General features: G+C 33.7%; 2 protein-coding genes across 2 annotated transcripts in view; one reads left to right on the forward strand and one right to left on the reverse strand.

Annotated features, from left to right (window-relative positions):
* Positions 1-6601, reverse strand: part of LOC131182856 (glycine-rich cell wall structural protein 1.8-like) — a 38866-nt gene extending 32265 nt beyond the window's left edge. Inside the window, exons 1-2 of the mRNA XM_058152200.1 lie at positions 6554-6601; positions 6400-6511 (exon numbers count right to left, since the gene is read on the reverse strand). Of these exons, the coding sequence (XP_058008183.1) occupies positions 6400-6511; positions 6554-6601 (160 nt within the window). The remainder of the gene's footprint in view (positions 1-6399; positions 6512-6553) is intronic.
* A 6302-nt stretch (positions 6602-12903) lies between these two features.
* On the forward strand, positions 12904-15248 carry LOC110644924 (subtilisin-like protease). Its single transcript, XM_058154176.1, has one exon. It carries the CDS (start codon positions 12904-12906, stop codon positions 15193-15195), a length of 2292 nt encoding a protein of 763 aa, XP_058010159.1. The 3' UTR covers positions 15196-15248.
* Positions 15249-19545: the final 4297 nt, after the last annotated feature.

A 19545-nucleotide genomic window follows, 5' to 3' on the forward strand; every position in this document is an offset into this window, starting at 1 on the left:
ACCTGCAAAACTACAGATTGCCATTTGAACAGTAAGGTTTCAATGGTTATAACTCTCTCTAGAAAACTCTGATTTAGGTGAATCTTGAACCGATGGAAATCTAAGACATAGTAGAAAATTTCGTATGAAGGAAATTAGACCAAATTACGGACTTAACTTGATCAAATTATTGAATGAAGTTGGATAAAAAATCTGCCAGAACCAAAATTGCAGCATGAACAGTGTACATGAACAGTAATTGTATTTTGGCTATAACTTGAGCTACAAAACTCCAATTAGGGTGATTCAAAAAGGAGAATAAACTTAAGACAATGGAGAACATTTTCTATGAAGAAAGTTTTGCCGAATTCCAACAATAAAGTGACCAATGGAACAGTGCAACTTAGGACGCCAAAACTGAAAATTACCAAATTTGCCTAAAAGACTTAGGATTTGAGTAAACAACCAAAACCAACAAGTTTAGTGACCAAAATGTGGTATGTGGGTGAAGTTGGAGTTCCCATACCTATTAAGCTTTAGAAAGTCAATTATTTGACTTGAATATTGTAGTGAATAGTAACCCAAAACACAAAAATTTCGAGAATGTCGAATTCAACACGTTAGAACTAGGTAAATGTGAAGCTAAATTTATTTTGGGATTTATGTTAAGTTCTAGTACTGAAACATTGTAAAATTGTGTGTTTCAGTTGAAAAGAATACCGGGAAAAAACCCGAGGAACCGAGTCAAGGCCTAGAGGCGACTCGCTTGAGGTTTGTGCACAACGTGTAATTTTTGTAAATTATTTGCTGCATATTATTTTGAATGATTTGAAAAAGTGAATTGAGACATTATTTATGATGCTTTGATCGAAATTGCTAAAAGTTAGTTGTGTATATTTGAAATGACAATGTTTAGCAAAGTGTTAAGATAAGTTTTGAAACCACAGTGTTATGACCATATATTTGAACACCTCACTAGCACGACTAGTGGGGGTAATTAGTTTCGAATTTTGATTCCTTCTCTGGAGAAGTGTTGAGGTGTGCCAGTAGAAGAGGATGTGAATGGATATCCATATATTTGAGCTAGCTAGCCTTGTGATGTGACTTCTCTTTAGCCTCTGGCTATTGAGATTCTATTTGTTTCGAATGGCATGATCTAACTGTGGGTTTTATGAAATGTGTTTTGATATTTTGAAATGAACTTGGTTTGCATTTAAAATCTCACAATGCGTGATTTGTGCTTAATTCTCATGTTCAGCCAAATTTTTGAATAAATGTGATTTAAGTTTTGCATAAATATTATTTTAGTATGTTGTGCACCACTGAGTCCTAGTACTCAGCGATAGCTTCTATTGCTGTCTCAGATACAGAGACTAGAGGAGCAGCAGACTGAGCTGCTGAGGTGTGAAGAGCTATCATCTTAAAGTCATCGGGTATAATTTATACCCTAATTGTAAATATTTCTTTTCATGTATGTATTACATATAAATGTATGGACGTGCAAATGGGTCTTGAGCAGCTTGTACAAAAATTTGTAAGAAGTTTATAATAAAGTTTAGTTTGTATTTCTTTTGATGTAAATTTTTGTAAGAATGTACATAAATTGTGTTGTCTCTAATGAAATATGAGTACAACTATTTTATTTAATTTAAATGAAATGTATTGCTAGTATGCTGAGGATGATTGAATTTTGAACTTGAGAAATTTATTGAAATGATTGTGAAATTGATTGAGTTTGATTGTGAAATCGAAGTAGTGGTTGAGAAAAACTTTTAGAAGTGCTTTTTACAGGTATTTGAAGAACTGGTTTCTCAAAATACAGACAGAACTCTATCAAAATTTTTATAAAATTTGCGGAAAACTAAAATGGACCAAAAATATTAATTAGATTTACTTGTAATCATATGTTTTAAATACCTATTAGAAAATGCTCACCACTTGTCAAAAGTAAGAAAATTGTTTAAAATCCCTTGTGGGGTACTTAATGAGTTAAAGAAAATTGTTTAAAATCCCTTGTGGGGTACTTAATGAGTTAAAGAAAATTGTTTAAAATCCCTTGTGGGGTACTTAATGAGTTATCGGTAGGTGAAGTTCGGTAGTTCATTAGGTATTCTACGGGATCATGTTATACCTTACAGAGGGGTAAGGTGTGACATTTCGGTTTTGGTCAAAATACCAATATTGTAAATTTATGTCTTCTGAAAATTTTGCCACTGGTTTCATTTCATTTGAATTTTTTTAGACTAAGTTATGGCCTTTTTGCCAAAACTGGTCAGGTAAGCATATGTCCAGCAATTTCTGGGTAATATGGCTCTGGACAGTTTTGTGACTTCACTTGGGCTAGCAATTTAGTTTGGTTAGAGGCATTTTTGGGCCCTGTGTCCTTCATGAAAGTTGTAGTCCTATGTATAAGCTTTCCAATGGTATAAAATTCAGGTCATTTGGATCTGTCTAGGGGGAATTATAACCAAACGAATGTGTACTATTCATTTGGTCATTTTTCTGGGTTCATTGTATAGTCAGCCAGATTGGAGCAATAATTAGGTTAATTTGTGGACAAAATTTGGGCATAATTTCTCCATGAAAAATGGAGTATTTTGTGTCTAGTTTTATCTCCAATTAGCATCATACGAATTGGAGCAACACAAATTCAGTTATGGCTCAAAACACATACTGGATTTATAAAGTCCTAAACCTACAAAGAAATGTACACTTCCAATTTCATTTCCTCCAACTCCCAAACTACAAATTGGCACTCATGGCATTTCTAAATATCCTCAACTCATCTCAACAAAGTCAAATTCCAACAATTACACAAAATCTCCAATAGTTAGGTCAAAACCCTAACTCAAAGTGTCAAAGTCAAGCATACTCATGCAAATTCAAATTTCTAATGCATGTAACTTTATCACTCAACATCATTAATCATCATTATAGTCAAGAATTCATCAACACCACTAATCACCATTTACATGCATGAAATTATCAAACCCCCATGTTTCCTAAGGCTGCCGAATTCTAGAGTTCTCAAATACTCATCATTTTCTTTAATTTTCTTATCATACCAACTCATTTCAACATGCTTAGCATAATTAAAGAAGAGAGGTAAGATAAATCTTGCACTAACCTTTAATGGACAACTCTTCAAGTTGCCAAAACTTCATCAACCTTTTCTTTTTTGGCTACCAATAGACTTCCCAAGGTGTGGGATAATTTTTATTGAAGGGGACTATAGGTTTTGGTGAGTGGATGAAGAGAGATTCAAGCTTAAAGCTTGATAAAAATGGTGGAAGAAAACAACTATGGTGGCCGGCCAAGAGAGAGCAAGAGGAAGAAGATGACTTAAGTGGTTGAATTTTTAATTCCTTTAAGTGTCTTCTTATTCTCTTTTATAGTGGTTAATTTACCATTGGTTGAATAATTTAAATGATGTCATTATACATCATACTTAATAATAACTCACATATATTTGATTTTCTTTCTTTTTTCTTTTTCTTTTTCTCATTTCCCATTGCATATTTTGTGATTTTTAATTCATTTTATGTATTTTTATCTTTCTCAATTTTAATTGACATTTAGGTCAAAATTCAACTCTAAGGTTGAAATGATCAAGATGCCTTTCGTTATGCTTGTCAGGTTATTTTTGTCTCTACCGATTAATAAATTTTCTTAAATTTTCTGTGATATTTTTAATATCATTTATACCTCAGTAAATCTTTAATTAAGTCCCAAAAGTTATTTCCTAGGGTTCCTCGTGGGTCTGGGATCAGCAACTGTCTGATGCATGCATTTTATATCATCATTTAGGTATAATTTTTGCACATAATTTATTCTATTACTATAGATATTAGCATATATTTAGTCAATTTTGCCTTTTTATACTTCTTAGTTTAATTTTTAGAATTTATTTATTTTGTAGGTTAAATTTGGAGAATTTTGGTTTATTTTGATCAGAGCAGCCATTTGGAAGAAATTAGAGTTAAATTGCAAAATTTTGAAGTTGAGTTAAAGAAACAGAAAGTTGCACAACATATGACATAGCATGTGTCACAGGTTATGTCATTGTCAGATATAAAGTTTTTCTGGGCAGAAAGTTACACAACCTGCGACACAAGGAGCAACACAACCGATTCAGCTTGTGTCGTTTTAATGAAAATGGCTGACGTGGCACTTTCGTCCCTCTGATTTAATACATCACTTTCTCCAGAATCTTCTGCCTTTTTACCCATTCTAGGGCAGACCTCTGAACTATATAAAAACTTCTTTTTCTCTTTCTTTCCAAAAAGGAGAAAGAGAAGGAGATTTTGCAAAAAAGAGAGAGAGAAGGAGGAGCACGTAAGATCATTTTGCAGCAGCAGCAGAAGCAAAAGACGTTTTTTGCAACACTCCAGTAGCAGATTCTTCATCATTTTACTGGGTTTTTCTTTCCCTTAGCTTAGATTTTCACTATTTCTTCATTTTTATACTTGGGATTGTCTTGAAACCATGATTTGTGAGTAGATCTTTGAGATTCTAGAGATGGGTTTGTAAATATTGCTTTGTCTTGTGGTCTTTAAACTGATTTAGTCATTTAAATGAGATTTGTTGCATTTTGATTTATTGCTTGTGAGCTTGTTGCCTTGCTTGATGAATGGACCCTCATTAAGTTAAGTTTTAATCATTGACAGATGGACTAAAAATTGAATGTTTGGGATAGATAATCTTGTAATAAACTTATTTTTCATGGTGTTAGAGATAAGTTAAGAGGATTAAGGGAACTTTCAAAATCAATTAGAACTTTAATTGGGTTTTTGTCAAGTTTGAAATACCATGAAAACAGGGTTTGATTTTATGAATACTAACTTTGAAATGCTTGAAAAAGGTTTCAAAGAACTAAGAATTGATTTTCCTCAAAATTATAATTTTATGTGTTTGGCTAAATTGAGGATAAACCACATGCAAACAATATTGAAAACTCTATCTCTAGAATCACTTTAATTTTTATTGAATTTAGATTTAATTCCTCTCAATTTCATAATTAGCATTTTCAATTTAAATTTTGGTAATCTAGTTTAATTAATTTAATTAATTGTTTGATTTATCTTAAATTTCTTAAATACCAATTTTAATTTTAAATTTCATTTTTAATATATTTAAATTTTACCATTCTAATTAGCTTATTCCTTTAATTCCAATTTAAGCACAATTCCCTGTGAGAACGATATTTTTAAAACTATAATATTGTGACCCGTGTACTTGCGGAAGCTATTTCACAGCTAACATCAACTGTCAGCAATTGTCTACATAGTGACTTCCCGATACGGTCACCCATCGCTGGAAACTCAGCTCATTTAACCTAGTTGAATTTCATTTCTTTTATTTTCTCTTAATTTTTCTCATATTTTCTTAACATTTATTCCATCAATTTATGCATCCTCACTCTAGTTTAAGTGTAGTTCCAGACATTCTGGCTGTCCAAATAGACATTAATCATTGGAGCAGTATAATGTACGGACTACCTACAGTGAGGGCATTACAGATATTTAGGACTGATGTGAATTTTATTGAAGTGCAAAATAGTGTTTGTTGAGTTTTACTTTTTAGTGTATATATAGTTTTTATAGATTGTTAGCATTTGCATAATTTTTTTTAAGTTATTGTTTATGTTACTGTTCATGTTACTGTTCATGTTGCTTAAGAAGTCAATCTCTATGTCTTTCCTGCAATTTTTGAATGCTTAGAATTTATCTCAAATGCTGTTGAGAATGTGTTTTAGGTATAAGCTTAGGAATAAGTCCATTTCATTAAGTTTGCAAGGGTAATCACAATTTGTGCCTAATTTGAGCTATTTATCTCTCGATTCCCATATGTTTGTACTATACTTGATAAGTTTTTGAGAGACGATGAGCTTAAATTCGTCAATTTTATGGTGTTTATGTGTATTTGGCAATTGCTAAGGGTGATGATAGCATTCCATAGTATTTAGACTATTTTTGGTAAGTGAAATCACAAATTTTCCCAAAACCTGTCGAAATTTGCTGATGATGTTGCTTACCTTAAGCTGTACCCTATGCAAATCCTGTTTAACCCTCAGCAAATTCATGTCTGACCCTAAGCATTTCCAGACTCTTTAGTTTAGCAATTGCTACGTGCTTACCCTAAGTTGTACCCTATGCAATCCACACTTAACCTCAAGCATTACCTTGAGCCACCAGTGTTTGCCCTAAATTTTAAAAGTCCTAAACTTTAGCCACTTTTATCCCATTATCTCTCCCGAAAAATCAAAGCACACTACTACTCCCTCCACCATCTCTTCAGGCTTTTCTTGGGAAGTTAAAGAGATTATTTCTACTTATTAAATGATGAGAACCAAGATTTGGTCTACCCACAAACCCCAAAAATCCAAAAAGTTTGCTAAATTGAAAATGGCCACTCCTTCACCTTCTGCTAGAGCAAACCCTACCCCCAGTCCAAGTTCGCCACCACCACCACAACCACCACCAAGCCCACCACCGCCACCATAATTGCCACCACCACCTTCACCACCACTACCCTAAAACCAAACACCCTCTCTCATCCCGCCGACACCTCTCACACCACAACATGAAGTCGCCATTGAAACCCCTATCCTAGCCCCTGCCATCGAAACCCCTATTGAGACACCCACTATCGAAACCCAAGTTCAAGAACCAATGCCTGAACCTGCGGTAACTCAAGCCAAACCTAAAACCAAAACCAAAATGGTTGCAGGTAAAACCAAGAAAGCCTCTGTTGTGAAAAGAAAAGGGTCATCCCCTATTCCCATGGATTTACAATCTTCATCTAGGGTTTCCTTAGAGCCAGTTAGTAAAAGAACAAGGTCACCATCATCAATTCCATCACTAGTTGCTCCAATTCTTACATTTCAGTCACCCTTGACATCTTCTCAGCCTGCCAGCGTTTCAGCAGCACCTTCAGCATCTGTCGATGGCATAGAGGAGGTAATTTCTCCATTACCTTGGGCTTTCAAAAACATAGATATGAAAAATGCATATGAGATTTTAGCCTCCAAGCCCATTGCAGCAAATAAATATATGGATGAGCAAATTTTAAGAGAATTAGGAATTTATGATTCTGTGTTTGCTTATTTAGATGTTGTCAATTGGACTGAGTTTGCTAGGATTAGGGAACCAGTGTATAAAGAATTGAATTTGGAGTTTTTGAGTTCCCTAAGGTTGAATTTCAAACCTACTGTCCCTGGCCATAGAGATGTAATCTACTTTAGATGTGCTGGTATTGTTAGAGAGTTAGATATGGACTCAATGAGTGCAATCTTTGGTTTTTAATTTGCTGGATATAAGAGCATTAAGTGGCAAAAAACCATCTATGTTCCTATTAAGTTCTGGAAGGAAATTGCTCCTTATGGAGGATACTATAGGCAAAGGATAGCAAAGGCAACTAGGATGGTGGATCCTGTGTTGAAATATCTACATAGATTTATCTCTTACACTGTCTTAGCTAGAGGCACAGTAATAGCGTTGTGGGTGTTGGAGACTTATTTTTCTTATGGTGTATGAAGGAGAGAAAGCCAGTTTGCTCAGCTTACTTCTTAACTACTCATTAGCACCAAACTGTCACAAGTCACACCACAGGTAGCATAGTTTTTGGAGGTTATATAACTTCCATAGCCAATTCCTTTGGTTTTGATGCTAGTTTATATAAGCTTATGCCAGTTTCTGGTGAGTCATTTTTAGACAGCACAATGTTGCTTCACATGAATCTTTGTGAGAAGAAAGGGCACACTTATGTATTATTATAGCAGTATGGTGATTCTAATGGTTATGCAGCACCCAGTGCTTATGCACCAGCAGAACCTATGTAGGCACCTCAAATAGCTACTGAATAGCAGATTCCATTAGAAATTATGTCCCTTTTAAGATCCTTAGAATCCAAAGTAGCCAGCTTCACTGCCCAACCATCTGTTCCTCCATTTGAAACCATAGAAATTCTTAAAACCTTGAAGGGGTTAGAAGTTAAAATTGATGTTCTGGGTCAGCAGTAGGTCAAACAGTAGAAGAAGCTAGAAAAGAGGCATAAAAAGAGATTTTCATCTCTTAAAAAGAAGCAAAAGCAGCAGGAAATTCAAATGTTGGAGCTCTGCAACAAATTGGCCTAATCTTTCAACTATTTATATCATTGGGACCAAGACATGCTCCAGTAAATGAAGGACCTCATAGAAAACTTGGAGACTGCCTCTGAAGCTTCAGATCACCATGAAGATCCCACAGAACCTGATGCAGCAACCCCTGTGCCACCTGCAGACCCATCAGTAGCAGCAAAGCCTTAACAGCAACATCAACAGCAATAGTTTCTTTAGTTTAGTTTATTTCAGTTTTAGTTTATGTCTTGGGTTTACTTTTGTAATTTGATATTTGAATTTTAAACTTTGGTAACAATTGTAGTTTATTTTATTTTCTAACTGTGCTTGCAATTTATATATTTCCTTTAGCTTTTTTTTATCTTACTTTATTTTCTAATATTCTTTTGCAGTTTTGAATATAGTTCTTTTATCCATGTTCTTTGGTTTGATTCTTAATTTCACTATTAGATCTTATTTCATTATACTTTTTCATCTTTTTGCACATTATTCTTGCACTTTATCTTTTATTCAGTTCTAATTTTATTGATATTAATCAGTAATACAGTTTACCTTCAGTCAAATATGTTTAATTTCATCATGAGGCACTGGATCACTAGCAGTTCTTTATATTTTTAGCATGTTCCTAGTGCTTACGATCTTGCTTAGCCTTATGCAAACCTTGCTTAACCCTAAGCAACAAGTTAAGCAACATTTTAAGCACCTTCTTAAGCACTGTAAATTCACATATTTGGGATACTTTTTCATATTTTTCTCTCTAAAGCTTTATTGTTAATATTATTTTGAGCTCAATTTTGAAATTATTGAGCATATATTGATCTAATTCCCAATTGTATATATTTCATTAATTGATTAGCTCACACAATTTTGCCCATCTTTACATTCATTTTAGACATTGAGGACAATGTCTCATTTTAGTTTGGGGGTGAAGGCAAAATTTTTGCAAAATTTTTTAAATTTTTTTAAGCATTTTCATTCATTCATTTATTACATTTCATTCATTCATACATAGTTAATCCATACACTTATACTTATACCACACATAACTATACACATACACTTGCTTATAGTTTTCATATAAATTACACTTAGCTTTAATTTGAGTTGTGCATTCATTTTAGAATCATGTATATCATAAAAATAAATTTTACCTTATCCACAGAGGATTGAGAATTACTTTGAAGAGCAATTGAGCTTACTTTTAAAAATGTTTGATGGATTGAAAGTTCTGGACAGGTGCAAAGTTATTAGATCCTTGTCTTAGTTTACATCTTCTTAGCCAAGGGCTACCCAATCAATTGCATTGAGTTTGAGTGCCTAAAGAAAACTCTAAGGTAAGAAGTAGCTAATTGATGTCTCACCAATCCTAGAACAATCCTCCTAAACCTTTCAAGGCGAAATCATAGCATGCACTTGAAAAAGAAATGATCTAGGCATTCTTTGAATTTTAAACTTTTAAACCCATAGCCAACCTCACTTTTAAATTTCCCTTTGTAACCAATTTGAGCCTACATTTATCCCTTTTATTTCTTTGGAACCCACATTAATGCCTAGCCATAAACTCAAACACTTACCTACCCTCCATCAGAATAATTCTTTGAGTGATAGATACACTGAATATATATATATATATAATAATTGATTAAAAACAAGAAGAAAAAATATATAATAATTTGTTAGGAGAAGTGACTAAAGTAAAAAAAACTAACAAATTCAACTATAGTATGTAAAGTAATCCACCACCCAAGCACACAAAGAAATGAGTTTGGGGGTGAATTAGAAGGTACAATTGTAATTCAAAGTCAATGTTATTTATGTAGTCCCTTTAAAAGCTTTCAAATTATATGATAGCATTGATAAATAGTTGTAAAGTTCCTTCTTCCATTTGATAAAAAAAAAAGGAGTTGTGTTTCTTGATTTTTTAATAATTTGATTATTCTCATACTTTGTTAACTTTATCCTTTCCTTATTAGCCACATTATTACCCCCTTAGCCCCATTACAACCCTTGAAAGTCCTTTTGATCTTTTGATGGTTTTTGCAATATTAGTGGAGATTAGAATAGGAGAATTGCCTATGGGATTGGGATATCATTCATCCATTCATTTACTTCCGTCATTACTTGAGACACTTTAGTTTATGGATTGCTCTAGAGTTTATTTAGGTATGATTATTTTTTCTTTGTGATTGATTGGTTTGGGCTTAATGATATGGATAATTGACCCAAGGCTAAGTGGTGATAACTTTGGTAAGGATTGAATTCTTTGTACCTTGAAAGTGGGTATATGGTTTGTTAGTGGCTAAATGTAAGCTTAAGAGCTTGGATAAGAAATTTTCATGAATTTAAGGGAAGGTACCCCAATTGCATTAATTGTTTTTTATTTGCTTGAGGATAAGCAAAGGTTTGAGTTTTGGGGAAATTTGTTGCACTCATTTTATATAGGCATTTTAGGATAGTTTTGCATCCATTTCGCCCTTATATTTTAGTATATTTTATGTTTTTAGCTTTATTTTAGCTTATTTGTTAACTTTAGTTACTTTATATTTGATTTTTATAATTTTGTTATTTTTAATAGGTTTTTGTGGCAAATTGAGGGTCAATGAGTGCATTAGAAAGCGATTTGAAGAAATTTAGAGTTTTCTAAACATGGAGAAAAGTTAAAGAAATCAAGCCTTGAAAGATCAAGTTAGTTGAAATTTGCTTGAGACTTTGCTTATGATGCTGCTCAGGGTATGTCATATTGCTTAACCTTAAATCGCAAGTCAAGCACAGCTTAAATCCTACATATTTAAGCTTTCATCCCAAAACCTGTTGAGAATTGCTTAAGATCCTGCTTAGGGTAAGCAGCAGTGCTTAAGGTAAAACACAGGTCAAGTTGAAAGTCAAGCATGAGCAGAAAAACTCATTTTGTTTTAAACCTACCAAGATTTGCTGAGGGTCTGCTTAACCTTAAGCAGACAATGCAACAACAGGCCGAAAATTACTGAAGAAGCTGCTTACCCTAAGTAGATTGCCTAAAACATAAATGACTCTGTTGACTTTGATATTTCTACACCTCATTTTCTATCTACTCTTAGCTCTTATCTATTTTTAGGGCAACTTTTGGGACCATATAAAAGCATCATTTTTTAGTTTTTGCCATAAGAGGAAATAATAAGAAACAAAAGAAAAGAAAAATTACAGAGAGAGAAAGGAAGGAGGATGCCATTAATTCTGAGGAAGAGGAGCTACTACAACCATCTCTGGAAGCTCCAGAAATCAGAGTTTTGAGTTCTTCTACTTGAGTTTTTCTATTTTTAGTCATCTTATCATGTTTTTCTTTACTTTTCCATCAATTTCTCTTGTAAATACCAACATGAGTGAGTAAACTCTCTAGATTTTAGAGTTGGAAAATATGTTTTAGATTAATTTGTGGATTTAGACTGGTTATTTCCATATTTTATATAAATATGAGTTTTGATTCCTTCCTTGTGTGCTAGATTTACTTGCCTAATATTGGTGCCCATTGGGTATTGTGTTAATCTTTGATTGAAGGACCGAAAGGTGAAGGTCATTGATAGATAATCAAGGATTGAAACTTAAAATTATCTAGATTTAGAAATAAACTAGGGTTTTAAGAGGAATTAATGATTGGTTACAAAACTTAATGGGTTTTAAAGTAATAAAATATCTTACAAAAGTAGGTTTGATTATTTTAGAACACACTTTGGTTTACTTAAAAAAGATATCAAAGAAATTTGGAATTAATTACCTTCAAACTCTATTTTTCCTTAAAATTGGAATACCCAAGACAAATCTCAATTAATTTATGCATAAACCCCCAACTCTAGAATCATTTTTATCATAATTAGATTTTGATTTAAATTATCTGTTATTAATTTAGTTCAATAGCATCTAGATTTAAAATTTATTTGCTTACTCTTTACCCATTCCAATTAGATTCATCAATTTAATTTGCTCATTTACATTTACCATTTATTCATCAATCATTAGCCCAAATAATCGCTCTATTCATAGTTTGGTACTCAAACGGCAAATTTTCGTAGAAACGATACTTTACTTGTCACTCTATTACTTGATATGACCCGTGTACTTGCGGAATCATGCATCAATTTGAAATCAGCAAATTGCAGACATGGATTGAAAAAAAAATTTTGCTGATGTTAATTTGAATAGAGCAGAACTCAGAATTAAATCAGCAGAAAATATAAGATATGTCTAATGGGAAACAAAAAGTTCTTGTTTACAAGAATGAGCATAGAATTAGAATCAACCACATATCTCCAATTGTAAAAACTTTTGTCGAAAAAATAAAGCACAATGCACATATTATTGTCTTGTATCCAAAAATATGCAACCCAGGGATTGAGTTGCCCTAGAAATTGGATAATAGAGGACAACGAAAAGTAAATTAAATAATAGAATCATAAAGAAGTAGGCATTAGAGTAGCGTCAAGATTTTCAAAAAAAAAAAAAAAAAAAAAGCGCCCCGGATTGCATTAAATTTATCACCACCTTGTTTTTAACAACACAGACCAGCAGGCTGCACCAAGTTGAAATGCAAAATTCCAAATTTTAAGCTCTTGAAAATATCCCCAAACTAGCAGTCTGACAAATAAGCCCTAGCATGGCTCCATTGACAGCCCTTGCGGCTAGAAACAATGAGCTTTGTTCATAACAACACAACCTACTCTCTCTCTCTCTCTCTCTCTCTCTCTCTCTCTCTCTCCTTGCACATTCGATCATAAATACCTCAATGGGGTTGGTATTGACTCACAGTGTTAACATTCTTAAGTTTCTGTACCACCATGGAGAACAAGAGGCCTAAACTGCTTCCAGCCACTTTGGTTATCTTTATTGTTAGTCTTACTTCCTTGTTGAGTTTCCCTCAAGCAATCAAGGGGGCAGTGAGTGAGAAAATTATCGATGACAATGAGGAAAGCAACTTAGAAACTTACATTATATTTGTAACAAAGCCAGAAGGTGGAGTTTCAGAACAATCTCATGATTTACACAGCTGGTACCAGTCATTTTTGCCAGCTAGTATCTCAAACCAGCAAAGACGCATCATATATTCCTATCGAAATGTGGTGAGTGGGTTTGCTGCAAAGCTGACAGCTGATGAAGCAAAAGCCATGGAAGAGAAAGGCGGTCTTGTGTTAGCCCGACCCCAAAAAATATTGCCCCTCCATACGACTCATAGTCCCAACTTCTTGGGTTTGTACCAAAATTTAGGACTATGGAGAAACTCAAATTATGGTAAGGGAGTGATAGTTGGAGTTTTGGACACTGGAATATCACCAGATCACCCTTCATTTAGTGATGAAGGAATGCCTCCTCCACCAGCTAAGTGGAAAGGAAAATGTGAATTCAATGGAACTGAATGCAACAACAAACTCATCGGTGCAAGAACTTTCCAAAGTTTTGAGCATCCCTTAAAACCTGTTGGACCCATTGATGATGTAGGGCATGGCACCCACACTGCCAGCACAGCAGCAGGCAGTTTTGTAAGTGCTGCCAATGTTTTTGGTAATGCCAATGGCACAGCAGTTGGAATGGCACCTTTGGCTCACTTGGCCATTTACAAAGTCTGTTCTGACTTTGGCTGCTCTGAAAGTGACATATTGGCTGCAATGGATACCGCCGTTGAGGAGGGTGTTGATGTGCTTTCTCTTTCTCTTGGTGGCCGTTCAGCTCCTTTTACTGCAGATGGCATTGCTGTGGGTGCATTTGGAGCTATTCAAAATGGAGTTTTTGTGAGTTGTTCAGCTGGGAATTCTGGTCCAGGTAATTTTTCTTTATCAAATGAGGCCCCATGGATTCTCACTGTCGGAGCAAGCACCATTGATAGAAGCATAAGAGCAACTGTGAAACTTGGAAATAATGAAAAATTTTTTGGTGAATCACTCTTCCAGCCACAACTTTCCACCCAAAACTTTTGGCCTCTTGTTTATCCAGGCAAAGATGGAAACCAATCATCAGCAGTATGTGCACCCGGATCATTGGAAAATTTTGATGTCAAAGGCAAGATAGTGCTGTGTGATAGAGGTGGGCTCGTAGGAAGAGTTGAGAAAGGGCAAGTAGTGAAGGACGCTGGTGGCATTGGCATGATTCTTGCTAATGAGGAGTTTGATGGTTATAGCACCTTAGCTGATGCTCATGTCCTTCCTGCATCACATGTGAGCTACACAAATGGGGTGAGCATCAAAACCTATGTAAACTCAACAGCGTCACCAACAGTAATGTTATTGTTTGAAGGCACTGTTATTGGAGTAAAAACTGCTCCAATGGTTAGTTCCTTCTCCTCTAGAGGCCCAAGCCTGGCAAGCCCTGGCATCTTAAAACCAGACATCATAGGTCCTGGTGTGAGCATTCTAGCAGCATGGCCAGTTTCAGTGGAGAACAAAACGAATACCAAAGCAACATTTAACATGATCTCAGGCACCTCAATGTCTTGTCCTCATCTTAGTGGCATTGCTGCTTTGCTGAAAAGTGCTCACCCCGACTGGTCACCTGCTGCTATCAAATCTGCTATTATGACTACTGGTGATTTAGTAAACCTCGGCGGCCAGCCAATTGTTGATGAAAGGCTTCTTCCTGCTGATATCTTGGCCACTGGAGCAGGCCATGTTAACCCATCAAGAGCCAGTGATCCAGGGCTTGTCTATGATATCCAGCCTGATGATTACATTCCTTATTTGTGTGGTTTGGGTTACACTGACAGAGACATCACATATCTTGCGCAGCGCAAGGTCAAGTGCTCAGAAGTGCAGAGCATACCCGAAGCACAACTGAATTATCCTTCATTCTCTATCATGTTTGGTCCTAAAACTCAGACATATACCAGAACAATCACCAACGTTGGCCCAGCTACCTCATCTTACACTGTTTCAGTTGCACCACCACCCGGAGTAGACATTAAAATTATGCCATCTAAGATTGTTTTCACAAAGGCAAAAGAGAAAGCAACATACGCAGTGACATTTACCAAAACAAGCAACGAAAACAATGGGGCATTTGTTCAGGGACATTTGAAATGGGACTCTGATCATCATTCAGTTAGAAGCCCAATATTGTTCTTATTCTCAAATGAGGACTAAGCGCCAGAGGTGATGGTGACCACGAAAGGTGTCAACAGTCTCTTTGCCCGTTGGCAGAAATCTTCTTCAATAATTGAAAATGATTAGCTTGTTTGAGCCTGTCTAGGTACAGCATCAATTGAATAAGCTAGAGTAAAAATGTTACTCAGCAAGGTTGTATTTTCCAACATAATCGCACAAAAATTGTTTTAATCTTCATTTTTATGTTTTGATTGATTACATCTTTCATATTTATATATCTCTATCTATATAAATATAATAAATTAAGCACCAAGATAAACCCAATCCTATATGTCATGTGACCCACTTGACATAATAGGATAGTCACATCAAGTTTTTAACCACAAAATTTTCTTATTTATTTGCTTTCTTTAACTTTTTATCTCCTCATTCTTTTATTTTGACTCTCCGGCTCGTCTCCTTATCTAATGCACTACTTTAATTTCAGTATAATCAAACTTATGTCTTTTGGACTAAATTGGCTACAATATAGTATCACTCTATTATAAACTAGAAAAATCAAATTAGGAAAAAATTTACTAAAAAACTAAATTTACTAAAAAAAATATTACATAAATTCCTTATAATAAAAAAAATTATCACACTAGCTACAAATTAAACTAATTAATATTAAAAAAATAAGAGAGTTATGATTATAAATTAAATTTTATAAATGAAAGTCACCTTTTTATTGTCTATTATAATTATAAATTTATGTGCTTAATTCTTTAAAATAAAAAAATTTTGGAGAAATTGAAAAAGTAAACTTGTACTTTCAGTTTTTTTGCAATTATACCTCATACTAATTAAATTACTAATGAAATTTATACTTCTCAATTTTTATTAATTATACCCTACTGTCACCTGTGCAATTAATTCACTAACCAAATTGCCACATCATGTCACATTAGATGCCACATCATGCCAATAGTAGGGTAAAATTAGTAAAAGTTGAAAAGAATGAGAATTTAATTAATATAGGGGATAATTGTAAAAAAATTGAAAGTATACGTTTTTTTAATATATATAATTTCTCATGCAATGATTAATTATAAATATATTTTGTATAAATTATTAATTAAAACATATAAATCTAAATGATATGAGTATTATTCAGGTATATATATAATTGAATTTGAGACGAATTTAACTATTTAAAATACTAATTAGATTCAAATAAAATGATTTTTATGTGTGTATTACATGTTACCATCCCTAGTATAAATTAGATGTTTGTAACTTTCCAACGGTATATGACTTGTCAAAATTAGAGCTCAAATGAAAGAGATATAACCATCCAAAATCTGTAACTAATTAACTATTGTTATGCACTAAGGAGGAAGGGGATGGGAGGTTGATAATTCTAAGAATTTGTTAGAATTACGCCTAAAATCAACTCCAAACAAAAAAATTAAGTTAATTTTCATTATAATTTTTTAATTATTAATTTACAAAATTTCATAGGATAAAATTAAAATCTAAACTAAAATAAAATTCAACGGGATTATCAATTATTAAAAAATTTTAAATTTACTTTTATTAATATAATGCACATTTAAAAAATTTTAGAAAAAATTGTCAAAAAATATTATGTATTTTTAATTTTTTTTCTATATTAATTAAATTACCGATTAAACTCCGTCCTTTTCAATTTTTACCACTTACACTCTATAGTTGATGTGATGTGACATTTGACTTGGTAGCTCCATTAATGAATTAATGGCATAGGTTACTGATGAATTTATAATCTTCTAAATTTCCTGACGTATTAAATAAAAAAAATAAAAATATGCAATTCAAATAAAAAAATTAGAGTGTTGCAAGAAAATTTGACCTATGGATGGCTTTCTTGTATATATTAAGTTATGAGAAATATAATGAATAAATATAGCACTATTTAAAAAACTACTTTCATATCTTTACCATTTTTATAATTTTCTTAAGTGCATCAATTTCAAATAAACTTTTTTAATAAAAAAAAGTAATAATTGCTAAATTCTAAAACAACGTATATAGAAAACCTATGGTAAAAACATAAGCAATTAAAATGATTTAGAGATATCACTATTTATAGTGTATATATATGAGAACTATAAAAATAATAGCGCTACAATATTTCTTACATTTTGATTTTGATTATATGTTTGAATTTTATCTCTTTGAAAAGACAAATCATAATCAATGGACGAAACTAAACTTAAGCTTGAATTAGTTTTAAATTACAATGTGATTTGTTTCCCTTTCTTCATTATATTTTTGTCTTTTTTTAATAGACAAAATCTTTTTATACGTGTTTAAATTTTTTGAGTTTTTATATGTCAGGTATCATTCTAATGAGGGATTAACACATGAATGTGATGTCACGACCCAACCTATGGGCCGGACCGGCATTAGGACCTAGGCTAGGCTAAAGCCTCCGAGGCCCATAGTAATCCTTACTATTCCTCAACCCAATCTTAAGGCTCATTTGGGCCCAATTTCAAGAATTCAACCGGACAGAGTCCGGCCATAAAATGAACCATTCAACGGGGAGTTTTTGACTTGCCCGACCTGTAAACATAATATAAAATAAATTGGAGAGCTCAGCTCACCCTTCACATGCTCATAATATCAAAAATCCAATGGAAGCTCAGCTCCCTCATCCAATCCAGCCATACATACAATTAATAATTTTACAGGTCCAACATAACTTTTATAATACAGGCCCAAAATAAAAATAAGTACTTCTAGCACATGTAGAGTCTAAAATTTAACACAATTGAATAAAATACATTAAATACTATTAATGGACCTACGAAGAAGAAGAGCAGGTTAGCCACAACAAATAATCCTCCTGTAGCCTGGAAAAATAGATGAACAGAAGTGAGCGTTCGACTTAGAGAATAAAATACTAATTTTAATCACAATTTTTATAGCTAACTAAAGCTAATACATCCTAAGGCATGGAATGCAACATCATCATAAATTTTTATACAAACCACGTCATAGCAATAAAAGGCAATTTGGAGCATTCACCCACCCAACACTGTATAAACAGTACATATATGGGAGCTGATCCCCTATACAGCTCTCTTAATCCAATCTCTGCTAGCGAGTGTCTCTCAAGCCAGACTTTCTCTTAATAAACCAAATGCAGGGTCCCAGTGAGTGTCTTTCAAGCCGTGTCTACCTCGACTTATCCATAAAGGACCAGGTCCCAGCGAGTGTCTCTCAACCTGTGTCTACCCGTCTTATCCATAACCAATACTATACCACACACACGCCAACGTACGCACACTACTCCAAATTACCACAAACAACATCCATGGCACTTCATCAATTATGAATGCAATATAAAATGTGCCTAGTATTTAACTACATAGATACATATTTATAAGTGATGCATAGGCATGCTTGAATATATAATAATATCAAAATTATAATTAAAATTAATATTTTACTCACAGACTTAACCGCAGTCACTGCGGCGGCTGGGCGGAGGAGGAAGGCTGTCCCGACTCACCTGACAAAATTTTATTGCAATTTTTAATATATTTGACTCAATACAAGTTTGGAAAAGACCAAAAACACCTTAGGTTGTGTCGAAAATCCAACATAGTTTCTCCTATACTTAGGACCTATCCAACCTAAAAAAGGATTCAAATTGCACCTCTATATTCACAAGCCACACATCCACAACTCAATCACATCACATGGCCTCTCCTGGGCCCACCCAAATAGTCAACAATCACAATTTGAAAAATTATAATTTAGTCCCTACAATTACCCTTTTTGCAAAAACTATCCAAATGAGCTCTAAAATTTCTAAAACTTTGCCCCGCGGTCCTTAGCAATATTATAGAGCTAACGCAAAAGGAATTATATTTTTCTAAACTACCATGAATATTTATAGATTTTTAATCGAAATCAGGCACTAGTAAATTAAGAAAAATGAGGGTTCGGGTTTACCTATGCCAATTCTGACCCTGGAGATACGTCCAGGACATCTAAATATGGTGGGGTAGCCTATAACCCCGATCAAATTAGAAGACTTTTTTGGTAGCCTGTCTGTCCAGCCCAAAATTGTAGACCCGAGCAACTGTTGAATTTTCACGAATTGAAGGTACCTACGTGAAGCCTACAATACGGGAATTAGTATATAATTTTTACGAAATTTTCTAAGCTTATTTAATGCTCGAAAAAATACTGTGAAGTCTTGCAGGACCCACCAAAAAACGGTATCGAAAAAATTTGAAATGGGTATTGCCACGAAGCTCTCAATGAGTGGAGCACTCAGGTACTCTCGGATTTTTAGTGGGATTTACAATTTTTGAGAAATCTAGCCTGAAAGACAAAATGGGCTAAAATTTC

This window comes from Hevea brasiliensis, chromosome 9 (genome assembly GCF_030052815.1).
Source record: "Hevea brasiliensis isolate MT/VB/25A 57/8 chromosome 9, ASM3005281v1, whole genome shotgun sequence".
Taxonomy (NCBI): domain Eukaryota; kingdom Viridiplantae; phylum Streptophyta; class Magnoliopsida; order Malpighiales; family Euphorbiaceae; genus Hevea; species Hevea brasiliensis.